This window comes from Antedon mediterranea, chromosome 3 (assembly GCF_964355755.1).
Source record: "Antedon mediterranea chromosome 3, ecAntMedi1.1, whole genome shotgun sequence".
NCBI classification, from domain to species: Eukaryota; Metazoa; Echinodermata; class Crinoidea; order Comatulida; family Antedonidae; genus Antedon; species Antedon mediterranea.
In genome coordinates this window covers 15,863,521-15,877,383 of record NC_092672.1, presented here as the reverse complement: position 1 = coordinate 15,877,383, position 13,863 = coordinate 15,863,521, and the positions used below count along the sequence as shown (strand labels likewise).

General features: G+C 34.0%; 1 protein-coding gene across 3 annotated transcripts in view; it reads left to right on the top strand.

The window, feature by feature from the left end:
• Positions 1 to 13,863, top strand: part of LOC140044963 (intraflagellar transport protein 20 homolog) — a 121,127-nt gene that overhangs the window by 14,228 nt on the left and 93,036 nt on the right. For all 3 annotated transcript variants that reach the window (XM_072089688.1, XM_072089689.1, XM_072089690.1), the window contains exons 2-3: positions 10,565 to 10,650; positions 10,913 to 11,016. In XM_072089688.1, the coding sequence (XP_071945789.1) occupies positions 10,565 to 10,650; positions 10,913 to 11,016 (190 nt within the window). The remainder of the gene's footprint in view (positions 1 to 10,564; positions 10,651 to 10,912; positions 11,017 to 13,863) is intronic.

Genomic DNA, 13,863 nt, shown 5'->3' with positions numbered 1-13,863 from the left:
TAATATTATAATCAGGTAGGCCGAATAAACAATTCGTCTTCTTCTCTTCGAGGAGCAGAATCACCGGATGTTCAGCGCGTACTAGTTACTAGGTTACTACCGTGAGTATTGACCAATCACAAACTGTGTTTCATCACATTTAGGGTGGACTAATAACAAATGAGGGCGCTATGTATGCATAGCTTAAATAGTTTAGAAGATTAATATCTTCAAGCAAGTTACGTGGCGCAGCGGTTGAAGCGTTGTCTTGTGATTGAGTGACAATTGCATCGCAAGTTCAAGAACCGGTAGATGACTTTTGTTTATTTATTGGCAAACGCGAATGTTGCACACGAAAATTACACAGTCAATTTCATCGTACTCGAAAATTTATATGATTAATGACCGGGGACACGATAATTACGCAAAAATTATACAGTCAATATCATCGTTCTCGAGGATATATACGATTTACGATCCTCGCAGCGGTAGTCATGTGATGCAGTTTCAACCAATCACGTTCGCGTATTTACATAGGCTATGTAATATAACAAAATATATTATTACAATAATATTGATTACAATTTAAAAAAAACATTGTTTTGATGAAATATAAGGTGCGTCTTATACATCGACGATATAAAAAGTACCGATATTTTACTCTCAGTTAGGGGGTGCGTCTTATACACCGAAATATACGGTATTTGGGATTGTCAATTGCATTTATATCATTTATATGTTGGTTCACCAATAGCCTGTGAATGACCTATTAAATACATGAGTACGGATTTAGTAACAGTACTAAGTAGGAACTAATATAAAAATACTTGATGGTTTAAAGAACATAATTAAACATTACCTATTTGATCCGTATGCTCCTATATCGACTGCGGTAAAACAGTAGTCTGCATCTACAAGGGCCAACAGAACGATAGAAAACGACCCCTTGTAATTGAAAAACAAACTGCCTGACTTGTTAGGGGCTTTGAGGTATATATGCTTTCCGTCAATTGCCCCTATGCAGTTTGGGTATTGCCATCGCCTATTAAAACTGTCGGCAATCTGCCTCCATTGTTGTTCACTCGGCGATGACATATATATAGGTTGGAGACGCCTCTACAGACTTAAGCAAACTTCGTTTACAATGGTTGACACGGTAGCCTTTCCCATACGGAAACTGAAACCTATAGTTTTATAGGAATCTCCGGTGGCCAAGAACCTGAAAATTAAACATAACAATAATGCTATAGATTAATCTCATAACAGAAATTTTTGTCAATGTGAAGCTTTACCAAAAAGAAAAAAGGTCGGATCATAACTTAACTCTAGTGTGATGCAGTTTTCCTGCTTTATTTGAGTACAGTCAACTCTCCCAATACCGGACACCCTTGGGCGGGCATATATTTTCCGGTTTCCTGAAAACATATTTTTAAAGTCATCACGTTGTCACTGAAAATGCTTTGAATCACCGGTCCGAATGCTGCCCGGTACGGTCTAGCGTAGGGAAGGCCTAGGCTATGATTGTGTCAAGCTAGTTTTAATTAAATAATACCGATAGGCCTAGGCCTACTTTATTAATATTAAGCTAATTCAATTTACCTTTTTTAAAAGTTACATTATTTACTGTACCCATAAAACATGTTACAGTAGTAAATTATTGTTTCTCAATGTGTTTTTAGCAGCAAAAAAGGCCTAGGCTAGGCCTACGTACGTACGGTGAACATAATTTTGGTCGTTTATTGTTTATCGCGAGCTAGTAGCAGCAGCATGGGTGATAAAAATAGCAGAGCGGGGCTTTGATTGATGCGCATGTGCAGAGGTGTCATAATCAAATAAAAACACCCACACTTAGACCACATGTTTTTTAAGCTCCTTTATTTTGACGTAATTTGATAGCAATAAACGAGCCAAGCAATAATGACACAATAATTAATTGGTAACATTTCAAAGTTCATTAACACTAGTTAAGTCAAGTTCATTCCGTTTACGTTTTGCCATAATGATTTCCAAATTTATAATGATGCACATTTTTAGTGAAACATTCCTTTTAAAGTCCTATTGCAATTGTGAATTTAACAATAATTTAAACAAAACAAAGACACAAAGTGGAATGTAAATTGAACTTTATTAAAAAACAATTCATATGCTAAAAAACAGGGAGTTGTTAAAAACAATAGACATTAAGACATAGCCCTTCACCGCAGTTTGATACGCAACAAAGCAATTGCCGCCTCGTGGGTTAACAATGAACTGACCTGTCAATCACAGTGTAGCGCTCCATGGCAACGTTATTTGATCGTACTGCGAAACGTCGCGCACTTCATGCATGGTCCGGTCAGTATGGTTAAAAGCTTTTGTACATTGTGAATGTATTGAATCCGAGTCAGCGACGACGATGTTACGTTGTTTTCGTAAATATTTGGAGTTTTTTAACTGTCAGTCCGGTTTTCAGACGCTAATTTTCGTGTTTTGTACTTCATATTTTGTCCGGATTCCCGAATTGGGTATTCCGGTTTTCATAATAAATTACAGTACATTTAGAATAGGGACAAATTGGGCCCTCCAAAAAAGTCCGGTTTTCTGTGAATTCCGGTTTTGGGAGAGTCCGGTATTGGGAGAGTTGACTGTATAATGATCCAGATCCAGACCTCTGTGTCAACAACAACAAAGACATTTTTCGTACACTAAATTTTTCTTTTATATTGCATTTCTTACATTCTTTTTGAATTAGGCCTATGTTATGCTTTTTAATTTTATTAAACAGTTGTAAATAAATGTCAATTCAATATTTCATTTTCATTGCTTTATAATATTAGCGACACAAGACGAGTCGAAACTTAATTGACTCGGGTATAATGCTCAACTACGGTAATGACACTGTGACTGTGTTGCATGTCATTGAACTTACTAAACTAGGCCTAGCTACTGTACACCATGTGAGTTTTTCCTAGTGTATACTACCTAGTCCTAGGCCTATAAAATTTTTTTTTTTTAAGGAATTGAAATATACTTACCTCAAGCATACTGCCAGCCTTTGTTCGATAGAAATACTTGGTCTAAATTGGGTAGTTTCTTTTGGGATATCGTCTTTGATTAGTTCTAGGATTTCATAAAAGCCTTGTGGGGATACTCGGAAATAACTATGAAATTTGTCTTCATAACAAATAAGTTCGGGAAAAAGTGTATGGAATTCACCACAAGTCTCTCTTGATTGATTTATGGGGTGAACCCATAAATTTCGATCTTTTTTTCAGTTGACACCTTTTTTTATATAGCAGAAGGCATAACAAATAATCGTCGTCTTCTGAGTCCGTCATGATTGTGAAACAAAAGGCGAACGTCACGACGTACGTCGCGAGTCATAGAACGATAAAATCGTTGTAGTGTAAACGCGACACGGTGTTAAAACTATTATCGTGTACAATATATAGTTATAGTTATCGTCGTAGTATAAACAGGCCTTTAATGGCGCAGCAGAACGAGCTTTAAGAACAGTAAAAGAAGGCTTGACTAAGCAAGTTCTTGATGGTAATTCTAACATGTAAATGAAACACAGATTAGCTAGTTTTCTGTTAAGATATAGAACTACTGCCCATAATACCACTGAACTTACTCCAGCGGAATTGTTTCTAAAACTTAAATTAAGAACAAGATTGTCATTGGTTAGTCCAAATATTGCTCAGTACGTAGAAGAAAAACAAGCAAAACAAATCTTTTACAAAGATAATAAAGTAAATACGGAAAGGCAATTCAATGTAAACCAAACTGTCAGATCAACTTGTTAAGAAAACAAATGGTTAAAAGGTACCATTGTAAAAGCACTAGGTCCAAGAAAGTATGTAGTAAAAATAGGTGATGTAGAAAAGATAGTACACCCAGACCACATGGTTGAGACTGAGTAAGATGCGTTAATTTGTTAATTTAAAAAAAAGGGGTTGGGGTGGAAATTCACCACTTTTGTTAATTGTCAGTGTTACAATCAAATCATTCGTTGAACTGAAACAGAGTCTGCGTTTGTAAACGTGTTATCAGAGTTAAAATGTTACCAGCATGTCATATCATATCGTTGAAAATGACTGAACCTCAACTCGTGTATTGAGTTTGTTTGTCTCCGTGAAACTTGAGGCTGTGTACCGAATTAGTATTATGTAGTTGGAAAGATAAAGCTGTTTGCTACGATTATAACCTACCCAATATATACTAAACATATCGCGTGACTTTAATCCAAAGTTTTCACTCTTTAGATATTATGGCTCTGGGCGTTATTTTGTATTGGAAACTTGTGACCGCATGAGCGACAGCAGTGGCATGGTCCCACACAGCGCTTAATGAATAGGGGTGTATTAATACAAATTTCTCTAAAAATTTAATGTGGTCAGAGCACAGCCATTTTGTTTATCGTCGCTTACGATGTTTTGACGATAATTTAGAAAAAAAATCATCATCATTTGTTGCTACCACTGGTCTACCTGCTTCCATGACATCTAGTTCATCATAGAAGGGGCAGGTAATCCTGTCATTACCTCACCTGCCATTGTGGTCATTGGTTGAGTTTAGGTACGTCACACTCTTTTCAATTTGCTTGTCACTTGAGTAGCCGATATTGTTAATAGTAGGGTCGCTTAGCACTTTTTTTTGTTTACTTTGTGACAAAAGCACCAAACTTGGCAGAAACCTTCTTTAACAACTCACAATTCTAGAAGGGGTGCCCAAAAATTCAAACAATTTAATGACGTCATTTTGACCACGCCTATTTTTAATATATTATGTAGCTATGTAAAAATATTTAAAAAATATAAATTACATAAATATTTCAAGTTTGGTATCAAATCATAGCTTATGACATGTACAATACCACTAACACAAGAAAAATATAATTTCACAATATAATGACGTCATCAAAGCCACACCCATTATACATTACCTATTTTGTAGTATGTACAGTAGAGCTATAAAAATATTTAAAAAATTTAAATTACATAAACATGTGAAGTTTGGTATCAAATTATAGCTTATGGCATGTACAATACCACTAACATGAGAAAAATATAATTTACAATATAATGACGTCATCAAAGCCACACCCATTATATATGTATTTTGTAGTGTAGAGCTATAAAAATATTTTAAAAATATAAATTACATAAACATGTGAAGTTTGGTATCAAATTATAGCTTATGACATGTACAATACCACTAACATGAGAAAAATATAATTTCACACTATAATGACGTCATCAAAGCCACACCCATTATATATTACATAACTTCATGACAAAATTACTGAAATAAATAAATATGGCAAGTTTGGTATCAAATTAAAGCTTATTATTGACATGTAAAATACCACTACCATAAGAAAACTATAATTCACAATATAATGACGTCATCAAAGCCACACCCATTACATAACTTGGAAAAATTTTAAAAATCAAATTAATATGGCATGTTTGGTAATTAAAGGCTATGTACAAAACCACGGAACTATATCAAATATAATTTGAACAATATAATGATGCCATTGCTTAAGCCACACCCATTATATAAATATATTACATAACTTTGTGAAAAATGAAACGGCAGTATGCGTAACTGATCTAATGATTACGTAATCGTTTTAATAGAAATCTCCTGGCTAGTTGAGACGATTCTAGCGTAGTTTTAATACGATTGTGTTGTATTATTGTACTGTATTGAGAAGTTACACTACTATATTGAGAAGTTATACAATACATTATCTCGATTTTGGCATGATTAAAAGCCTTCCGTGTTCTTTCTTACATATTATATCAACTCAAATAAGTGCCAGTGAGGCCGCAGTTACAATAAACATGTCGAGTTTGGAATCAAATTAAAACTTATGACATGTGTAACAACACAAGCATAATTATGTCAAATACATTTTGAACAATGTAATGACATCATTTAAGCCACAACAATATATACTCTGGTATTAAATAAGTTAGTAAACAATCTGAAAAGTCATACATATTGATATGTGGCATCAAATTGAAGCTTATGATTATATAAATTGCACGAGTGTATAGGAAAACACTGAAAACAATATAATGATGTCATTGCAATCACACCCATTTTTATTTAACTATATGTAGAATTTTTTGTATTTTCACCAAACATAAAATTATGTTGATGTATATTTGGTGTATAAGTAAAGCGCAAGTACATTAATAGCCTGGATCTACATTTTTGTTATGCATCTAGAATCATGACATATTTGTAATGACACTTATACTACTTGTGTAGCTTAGATGTCATACAAGTACAGCGGCATGGATAGCAAAGACCTGTGCAAGAAAGTTCTGCTGATCGGAACTTGCAGTTGTTCACTTTAGCAAAGTTGCAGCTTTTTACATTCTCTACACTTCGGATGCTTCAGGTATCCAGACTAGCCTCCACATAGGACTACTGTAAATTACAGTCTAACCAAAACCTTTGGGTGAAGGTACATATACTGCATTTATAATAAAATAATAATATCATCATTGGTGTTAAACTGGTGGTCCAATGCTTGCTTGATATATTGATCTGTTCGAATGTTGAAGAAGAGCAGCCTATAGGTTAATAAACAAAAATGGTATAACAAATCCATTCATGCAGTCAAATTAAAAACAAATCTTTACCATGTAAACTGACAAACCAACATAACTAAGTGGATTAGAGAGATGTATTTTGAATGCATCTAAAAACTGGTCCAGGTGTCATTACAAATATCTCATGATTCTAGATGTATAACAAAAACGTAGATCCAGGCTAATGTACATGCGCTTTATTTATATACCATATACAGTATATACATCAACATAATTTTATGATTCGGTGAAAATACAAAAAATTCTACATAGTTACATAAAAATGGGTGTGATTGCAATGACATCATTATATTGTTTTCAGTGTTTTCCTATACACTCATGCAAATTATATAATCATAAGCTTTAATCTGATGCCACATATCAATATGTATTACTTTTAAGATTGTTTACTAACTTATTTAATACCTGAGTATATTATTATTGTTCTGGCTTAAATGATATAATTACATTGTTCAAAATGTATTTGACATGCTTGTGTTGTTATATATGTCATAAGTTTTAATTTGATACCAAACTTGACATGTTTATTGTAACTGCGACCTCACTGGCACTTATTTGAGTTGAGATAATATGTAAGAAAGAACACGGAAGGCTTTTAATCATGCCACAATCGAGATAATGTATTGTATAACTTCTCAATATAGTAGTGTAACTTCTCAATACAGTACAATAATATAACACAATCGTATTAAAACTACGCTGGAATCGTCTTAACTGGCCACACTAGCCAAGAGATTTCTATTAAAACGTTGCATGGCATTTATGCAAATCAACCCAGGTGAGCATACGTTCAACAACGATTACGTAATCATTAGCTCATAAATCTTGAAAGAATTTCATTTAGCTTCGATTTTGTATAGATGACAAATTTCGTTTTTGTAAAAGCACAAGTTAACGGAGTACTTACTCGAACGTTTCGATCTCTATCAGAGATCCTTCTCAACTGACTGCGGAGTGTTAATGCAGCTTGGTCATTCTTGACGTCATCTGTTGATGCATGACGCACAGGTACAGTACATACATTTAACACACATCTTAATAACCTTGATATAACTGACAATATCAAGTTCACCACAGAATCGATGACAAACAACACAATACCTTTCCTGGACATGCTCATCACACTCCAACACAATACCTTTCCTGGACATGCTCATCACACTCAATGACAATGGAACAGTTACCACCTCAGTCTATCGGAAGCCCACTCACACAGACCAATATTTACATTTCAACTCACATCATCCACTCGAACACAAACTGGGGCTTATAAACACGCTTGTGGACAGAGCTGAGAAGGTAGTGGGAGATATGGATTTGAGGAAAGTTGAGATGGATAACATCAAGAAAGCGTTACACAACTGCCAGTATCCAGAGTGGTCCTTCCAGAGAGTTATGGAAAACCGAAAAAGGAAAAAGAACAAAGGACACGAACCACAGAAGGAAAAGATCAAGATGCGAGGTAGCATAGGAATCCCCTATGTAAAAGGAATGGCAGAAAGAATACGACGCACTCTCTCCTATCACAATGTCGGAACCTATTTCCTACCCCAAAATAAAATCAAGAATAGCCTCGTCCACCCAAAAGATAAAATCGAGAAGATGGATACATGTGGAGTAATCTACGAAGTCACCTGCCGCAACTGTCCACAAGTTTATATTGGGGAAACAGGGAGGGCATTACAAACACGAATTAATGATCACAAAAAAGATGTTACAACAAACACGGGGGGAGTAATGACTAGGGCCTCCAGAACATCCACATCTTCGATCATACACAAATCTGCCATTACAGAACATGTCATAAAACACAATCATGTACCGAACTGGGAGGCTACCATCTTAACCAAAGAGCCTAAACGCAAAGACAGACAGATTAGAGAATCATTACATATAAGGAGAAATAAAGAGAAGACCATGAACCGGGACACTGGAGCCCACGAACTCTCGCATTTGTACAATGATTTGATAGACACATCACCTGGCCGAGCCCCGCACAACCTCCAACCTACAACCGGAGGCGTACAACGTCATCAACAGATGACGTCAAGAATGACCAAGCTGCATTAACACTCCGCAGTCAGTTGAGAAGGATCTCTGATAGAGATCGAAACGTTCGAGTAAGTACTCCGTTAACTTGTGCTTTTACAAAAACGAAATTTGTCATCTATCATTAGCTCAGTTACGCATACTGCCGTTTCATTTTTTGCAAAGTTATGTAATATATTTATATAATGGGTGTGGCTTAAGCAATGGCAGCATTATATTGTTCAAATTATATGTTATATAGTTCCGTGGTTTTGTACATGTCATAAGCTTTAATTTAATACCAAACATGCCATATTAATTTTATTTCTTAAATTTTCCCGACGTCATCATATTGTAAATTATATTTTTCTCGTGTTAGTGGTATTGTACATGTCATGAGCTATAATTTGATACCAAACTTTACATATCTATGTAATTTATTATTTTTTAAATATTTTAACATAGCTACATACTACAAAATACGTAATATATAATGGGTGTGACTTTAATGACGTCATTATATTGTGAAATTATATTTTTCTCATGTTAGTGGTATTGTACATGTCATAAGCTATAATTTGATACTAAACTTGACATATTTATGTAATTTATATTTTTTAAATATTTGTTATAGCTACATAATATATTAAAAATGAGCGTGGTCAAAATGACGTCATTAAATTGTTGGAATTTTTGGGCACCCCTTCTAGAATTGTTAGTTAGGTTCTAAAGAAGGTTTCTGCCAAGTTTGGTGCTTTTTTCACAAAGTGCACAAAATGGCCAAAAATAGGACCTAAGCTACCTGACTATAAGTCAAACTCCTCTTTTACAAGCTTTACAATATTTTTATAAACCTGTGAGTCTTTCTGACTCCCAGCTAGCCTCCCCCTCATCTTTTCCTCTCCCCAGAGATTATTATGAACCTCGTAATTGCATAGGTCTACATTTTGTATTTTTAGTACTCACCACTAGACTAGTAAAATAGAAATAAAAATGACTATCAAATATTCTCACAGTTTTGACTGCGAGTTGACCACAATCGTCCCAGTTCAGCAGAGTTAAGTTTTTGGGGTCAAATTGAGACCACGATTGTGTTGAAGCTAAAAATGGTTCTTTGCGATCGAGACCGGAATTAATTGGGGTTTTTTCAAACCGTCTTTTAGTTTAAGATTGGTTCTTTTTGTGGTTTTTTGTGGAGACCTATTTCTGCTGGCCAGAAAAAAACGTTCTTGAAAATAATGGTATTCAAAACTGTATTCTCTGCTCAATAGAAATAGGCCCATACTCTAGTTGTGCCTTAAATTCTTATATCTTATCAGATTTGTTTTGGTAATATATTATACTGTCATAATATATGTTTGCGATTTCCTGTGGTTAGATAAAGGATGTTTTAGACTAGGTCTGCTAAATTTATAAACCAATCATATCGATTTATGTTAAACTTTTTTATTTTATCTGTAGGCCTATGTATTAAATAATTAATACAACACGGAAAAAAAACCCAAATAATATAGTTTGGCATTTTATACTTTCGTAAGTGTTTGTGGGCGTCATCTAATTCACACAGCAAAATTTTTTTTACCGTCTTTTATTTTCACTCTCGGTGTCCCTCAATTGTACGTACGCGCACCAGATATCAAATTGATAAAAAAGTATCTCTGAAGAGATACTTTTTTTATATAAACAGCAAAGGCACAGAACAAATTCTAAACCGCATGGTGATATTGAAAATGTATTAATTTATTTTGAAACGATAAGATGAGGAAATCTGTGAGAATGAGAAAAAGTCACTCCAAACTAGATTCAAACCCAGAACCTTCTGCTTGATATGCAGATTATTGTTATTATTTTTCATAGGTATATATTAAAGTTAAAAAAAATAAATTATGTATACACTTCACATTGATGCTCTCGTTTTATAAACAGTTTGTTATTTCTCAATTCAGAAATTGATGGATTTCAGAAAATTGTTGGAGGATTTATTATAATGATGGATAGGTTAGCAAATGAAGTCGAGAAAGAAAAAATGAAGGTACATGTACTGTTTAAAAAATATTTTTCATTCTTTAAATACAGTTTTAGGATTTATCTGAAGAAATCAACTAAATAAACTACATTATAATATATAATATATAGTCATTGAAAGAATATTTTATTACTTTAAATGGTCTTTTGTGTGTTTTAAATTATTGCATTTAAGTAAATCTTAACTAATTAAGATAATAAATGTACCATTATCAATCATGCATACAGTATTTTCTCATAAAATCTAAACATTATTTTATTTTTTGCAGGCCATTGGTTCACGCAATCTTCTGAAGTCTATAGCTAAACAACGACAAGCACAACAGCAACAGCTACATGCTCTTATAGCTGAAAAAAAGATGCAAGTTGAAAGGTAAGTTCTCTCGGAGGTGTGGATCATGGGATCCGGACCCTGTAAATTTTACAATGTGCCTTTTTTCAGTAAGGTAAACAATTCTATTTGACCTTGAAAATGATTATTGCGTGTTGAATTCTCGATGGAAAAAATGGTCCTATATAAATAGAAATTTCCCACATTGTGAAAAGAAATCTTGACATGCAGAATGTCTAGGTACTAAAAAAAGTCTTGAGTTAGTCTTTGAGTAAGGCGTCATGTCCAAATGTTTTCAAACGTACAAACCGTTGATAGCTTTTAAATATGTAAAAGAGCTAATTAAATTATGCATTTAGTATTGTAACGCCCACCGTAATTATTTAGTCGTTAGACGCGCGTCAGCGTTAAAAGTCCAATTGTATTATTATGTCTATGTGTCATCGCCTTTGAAAGCATGGACAATACACACAAACAATGTATTGTTCGCTAATTAAAATCCACAGAATTGAGGCTAGCCTAGTTTCGGCGGCCTACACTATAAATTATTTAATCCTATCTTGGGTTAGCGAATTATAAAAAAGACACCTACCTAGGCTAGGACACCAACAGAATATATGCAAAATAAATATATATTCCATGTCAAGGTTTAACATAGGCCTTTTAAATTATTAATATTACTAGAGGGTGAGCTCGCTTCGCTCGCTCTCCCTCTAGGAAGTGTAGACGATGGTTCTCGGAATGATAATGACTCGGGACCTAAACAGTTTTAGAAGGACATTCTGGCCTGGACAATTTCGGTCGGTCACCATTATTTAAATGCTTTTGATATTTGTAAAACTAAACGTACTCACTAACCTAAGTGTCTTAGATGATTAATAGCGTTTTAGGCGTATAGTGTTTATTGTGAAAAGTGGTAATAAAGAATAACAAATACTTGGTAAATTGTAGATAACAGTCCGAAGAAATCTACTAAAAATAGTATAATTGTGTTATAAATATAATACAATATTGTGTGTGTATAAATGTGGATGGACGTTTATTAGATAATTATTTTAATTGATGGTTTATTGGGGAGGGGTTCCAGGCGTTTATTCAAATAAATACCATCCTAATTGGTATAATTAATACATTATTCCACGACACAGTGGCCTAAGAAGGAAGACGTTTTAGACGGCTTGCAACATGGGCAGAAGTATCCCAGGGTCCTGACAGGACACAGATAGCGCACAGTATACATAAAGTCCTGGCAGCTTACTCAACAACTCGGCTATCGGGGTTTCATTCAATTTCAAAACAAAAGCTCTTATCATCAATTGTGTCGATGTAATGTAATTTATAATTAAGGTAGCGTGGCCGAGCGGTCTAAGGCGCTGGTTTTAGGCACCAATCATTTCGTTGGCGCGGGTTCGAATCCCACCGCTGCCAATATTCTTTTACCGGCTCATATCATAACGTACAAATAATATGAATGATAAAATTATGAGAAAACCCGAAACAATTATTAAAAGAAAATTCACCAGTCATTTCGATGGCGTGGGTTCCAATCCCACCGCTGCCAATATTCTTTTTTTTAACATAAAATCAGAACTCCATAATATGTCTTTGGCAACTTTTAAATCTTTACTATAGAAAACATATATGTATTAACCCTTTTGCCTTCACAATTGTAAATAGTTTTATATCTGTTTTCTTTCTTTTTGTTTTTCTTTTATATTGTATTTTTGTTGTAAATATGTTTACTGAACCACTTTGGAAATCAGTACATTTGTATTGAAAGTGTATTTCAGTTTAAAGAAAGAACAAATAAATAAATAAAATAATTATTTCCCACAATTTACTCCTATGTTTCATGAATGTATTTAATTTGATCTTTATGTACTACTATACCTTCACACGTGCGGTCCGAAAATAAAAAAAAAAACAAAATGGCTACAACTCCCTGGTTGAAACCAACACCTTACCGTGAACCCGGAAATTACTTCTACCGCGCGTAGAGTTAAAATTTACCGATTGAAATCAGAAAATTTTTTTATAAAACCCTTTATAATATCTTCCTAAGATAGAAATATGGAGCAATAGCGTCGAACTGAAAACTAATGTTATCAAATCTACGTTTCGCGGTACATCTAAGATAGATAAGGTAGGTATCCAAGGCAAAGATTTATACCGAAGTTTTTGCATTGTGCTCGCCTATGTCAGAATTAACCATAATTTATAGATTACGACATTCAAAGAAAAAGGCCCGACCAGAATTTGAAGTGTAAAAAAACATGCACGCCGTGGATAGGACTGAACGTTCTAATACAATATTTAGAATGAAATTTTTATGATCTTTTTTGTCGGCATCGTTTCTGGATCCACTGGACGTTCGATATATACGAAGGTCGCACCCACAATGGATTAACGCAATCTTTTTTACAATATACTGTTATTTACTTGTACTTTATTTTTTAAATTTGAGAAAGTTTTATGTTGCAAAATGGTCGATGTAACCGATTTGCGAAAGTTTGTTATGGTTTTGCATTATGATTATTATATTGTGATAGTAAATTGTAACTATAAGTTAAAAAATAGAATCGAACATTAAATGAATTAAATTAAAGATCATTAATCTTTTTAACGATATAAGTAAGATTACCGATCAGCAGAATTTGGAGTAAAAACATGTGAGCACTGACGAGAAAGAGGATATCTCGTGACCAACACATCTAGGTACTTGTTTATGCTATAGTCCAGTTATTTTAGCCTAAAAATTTAGCCAAACTTGGAACTAATTGCAACAAAATTTTATTCAATGCAATGCATTTCTTTGAGGTCCCCAGAACACTATACTAAAAGTCCCAACAAATCCGAATAGGGGAAAGACGTCTAATTTGCATAAATCCA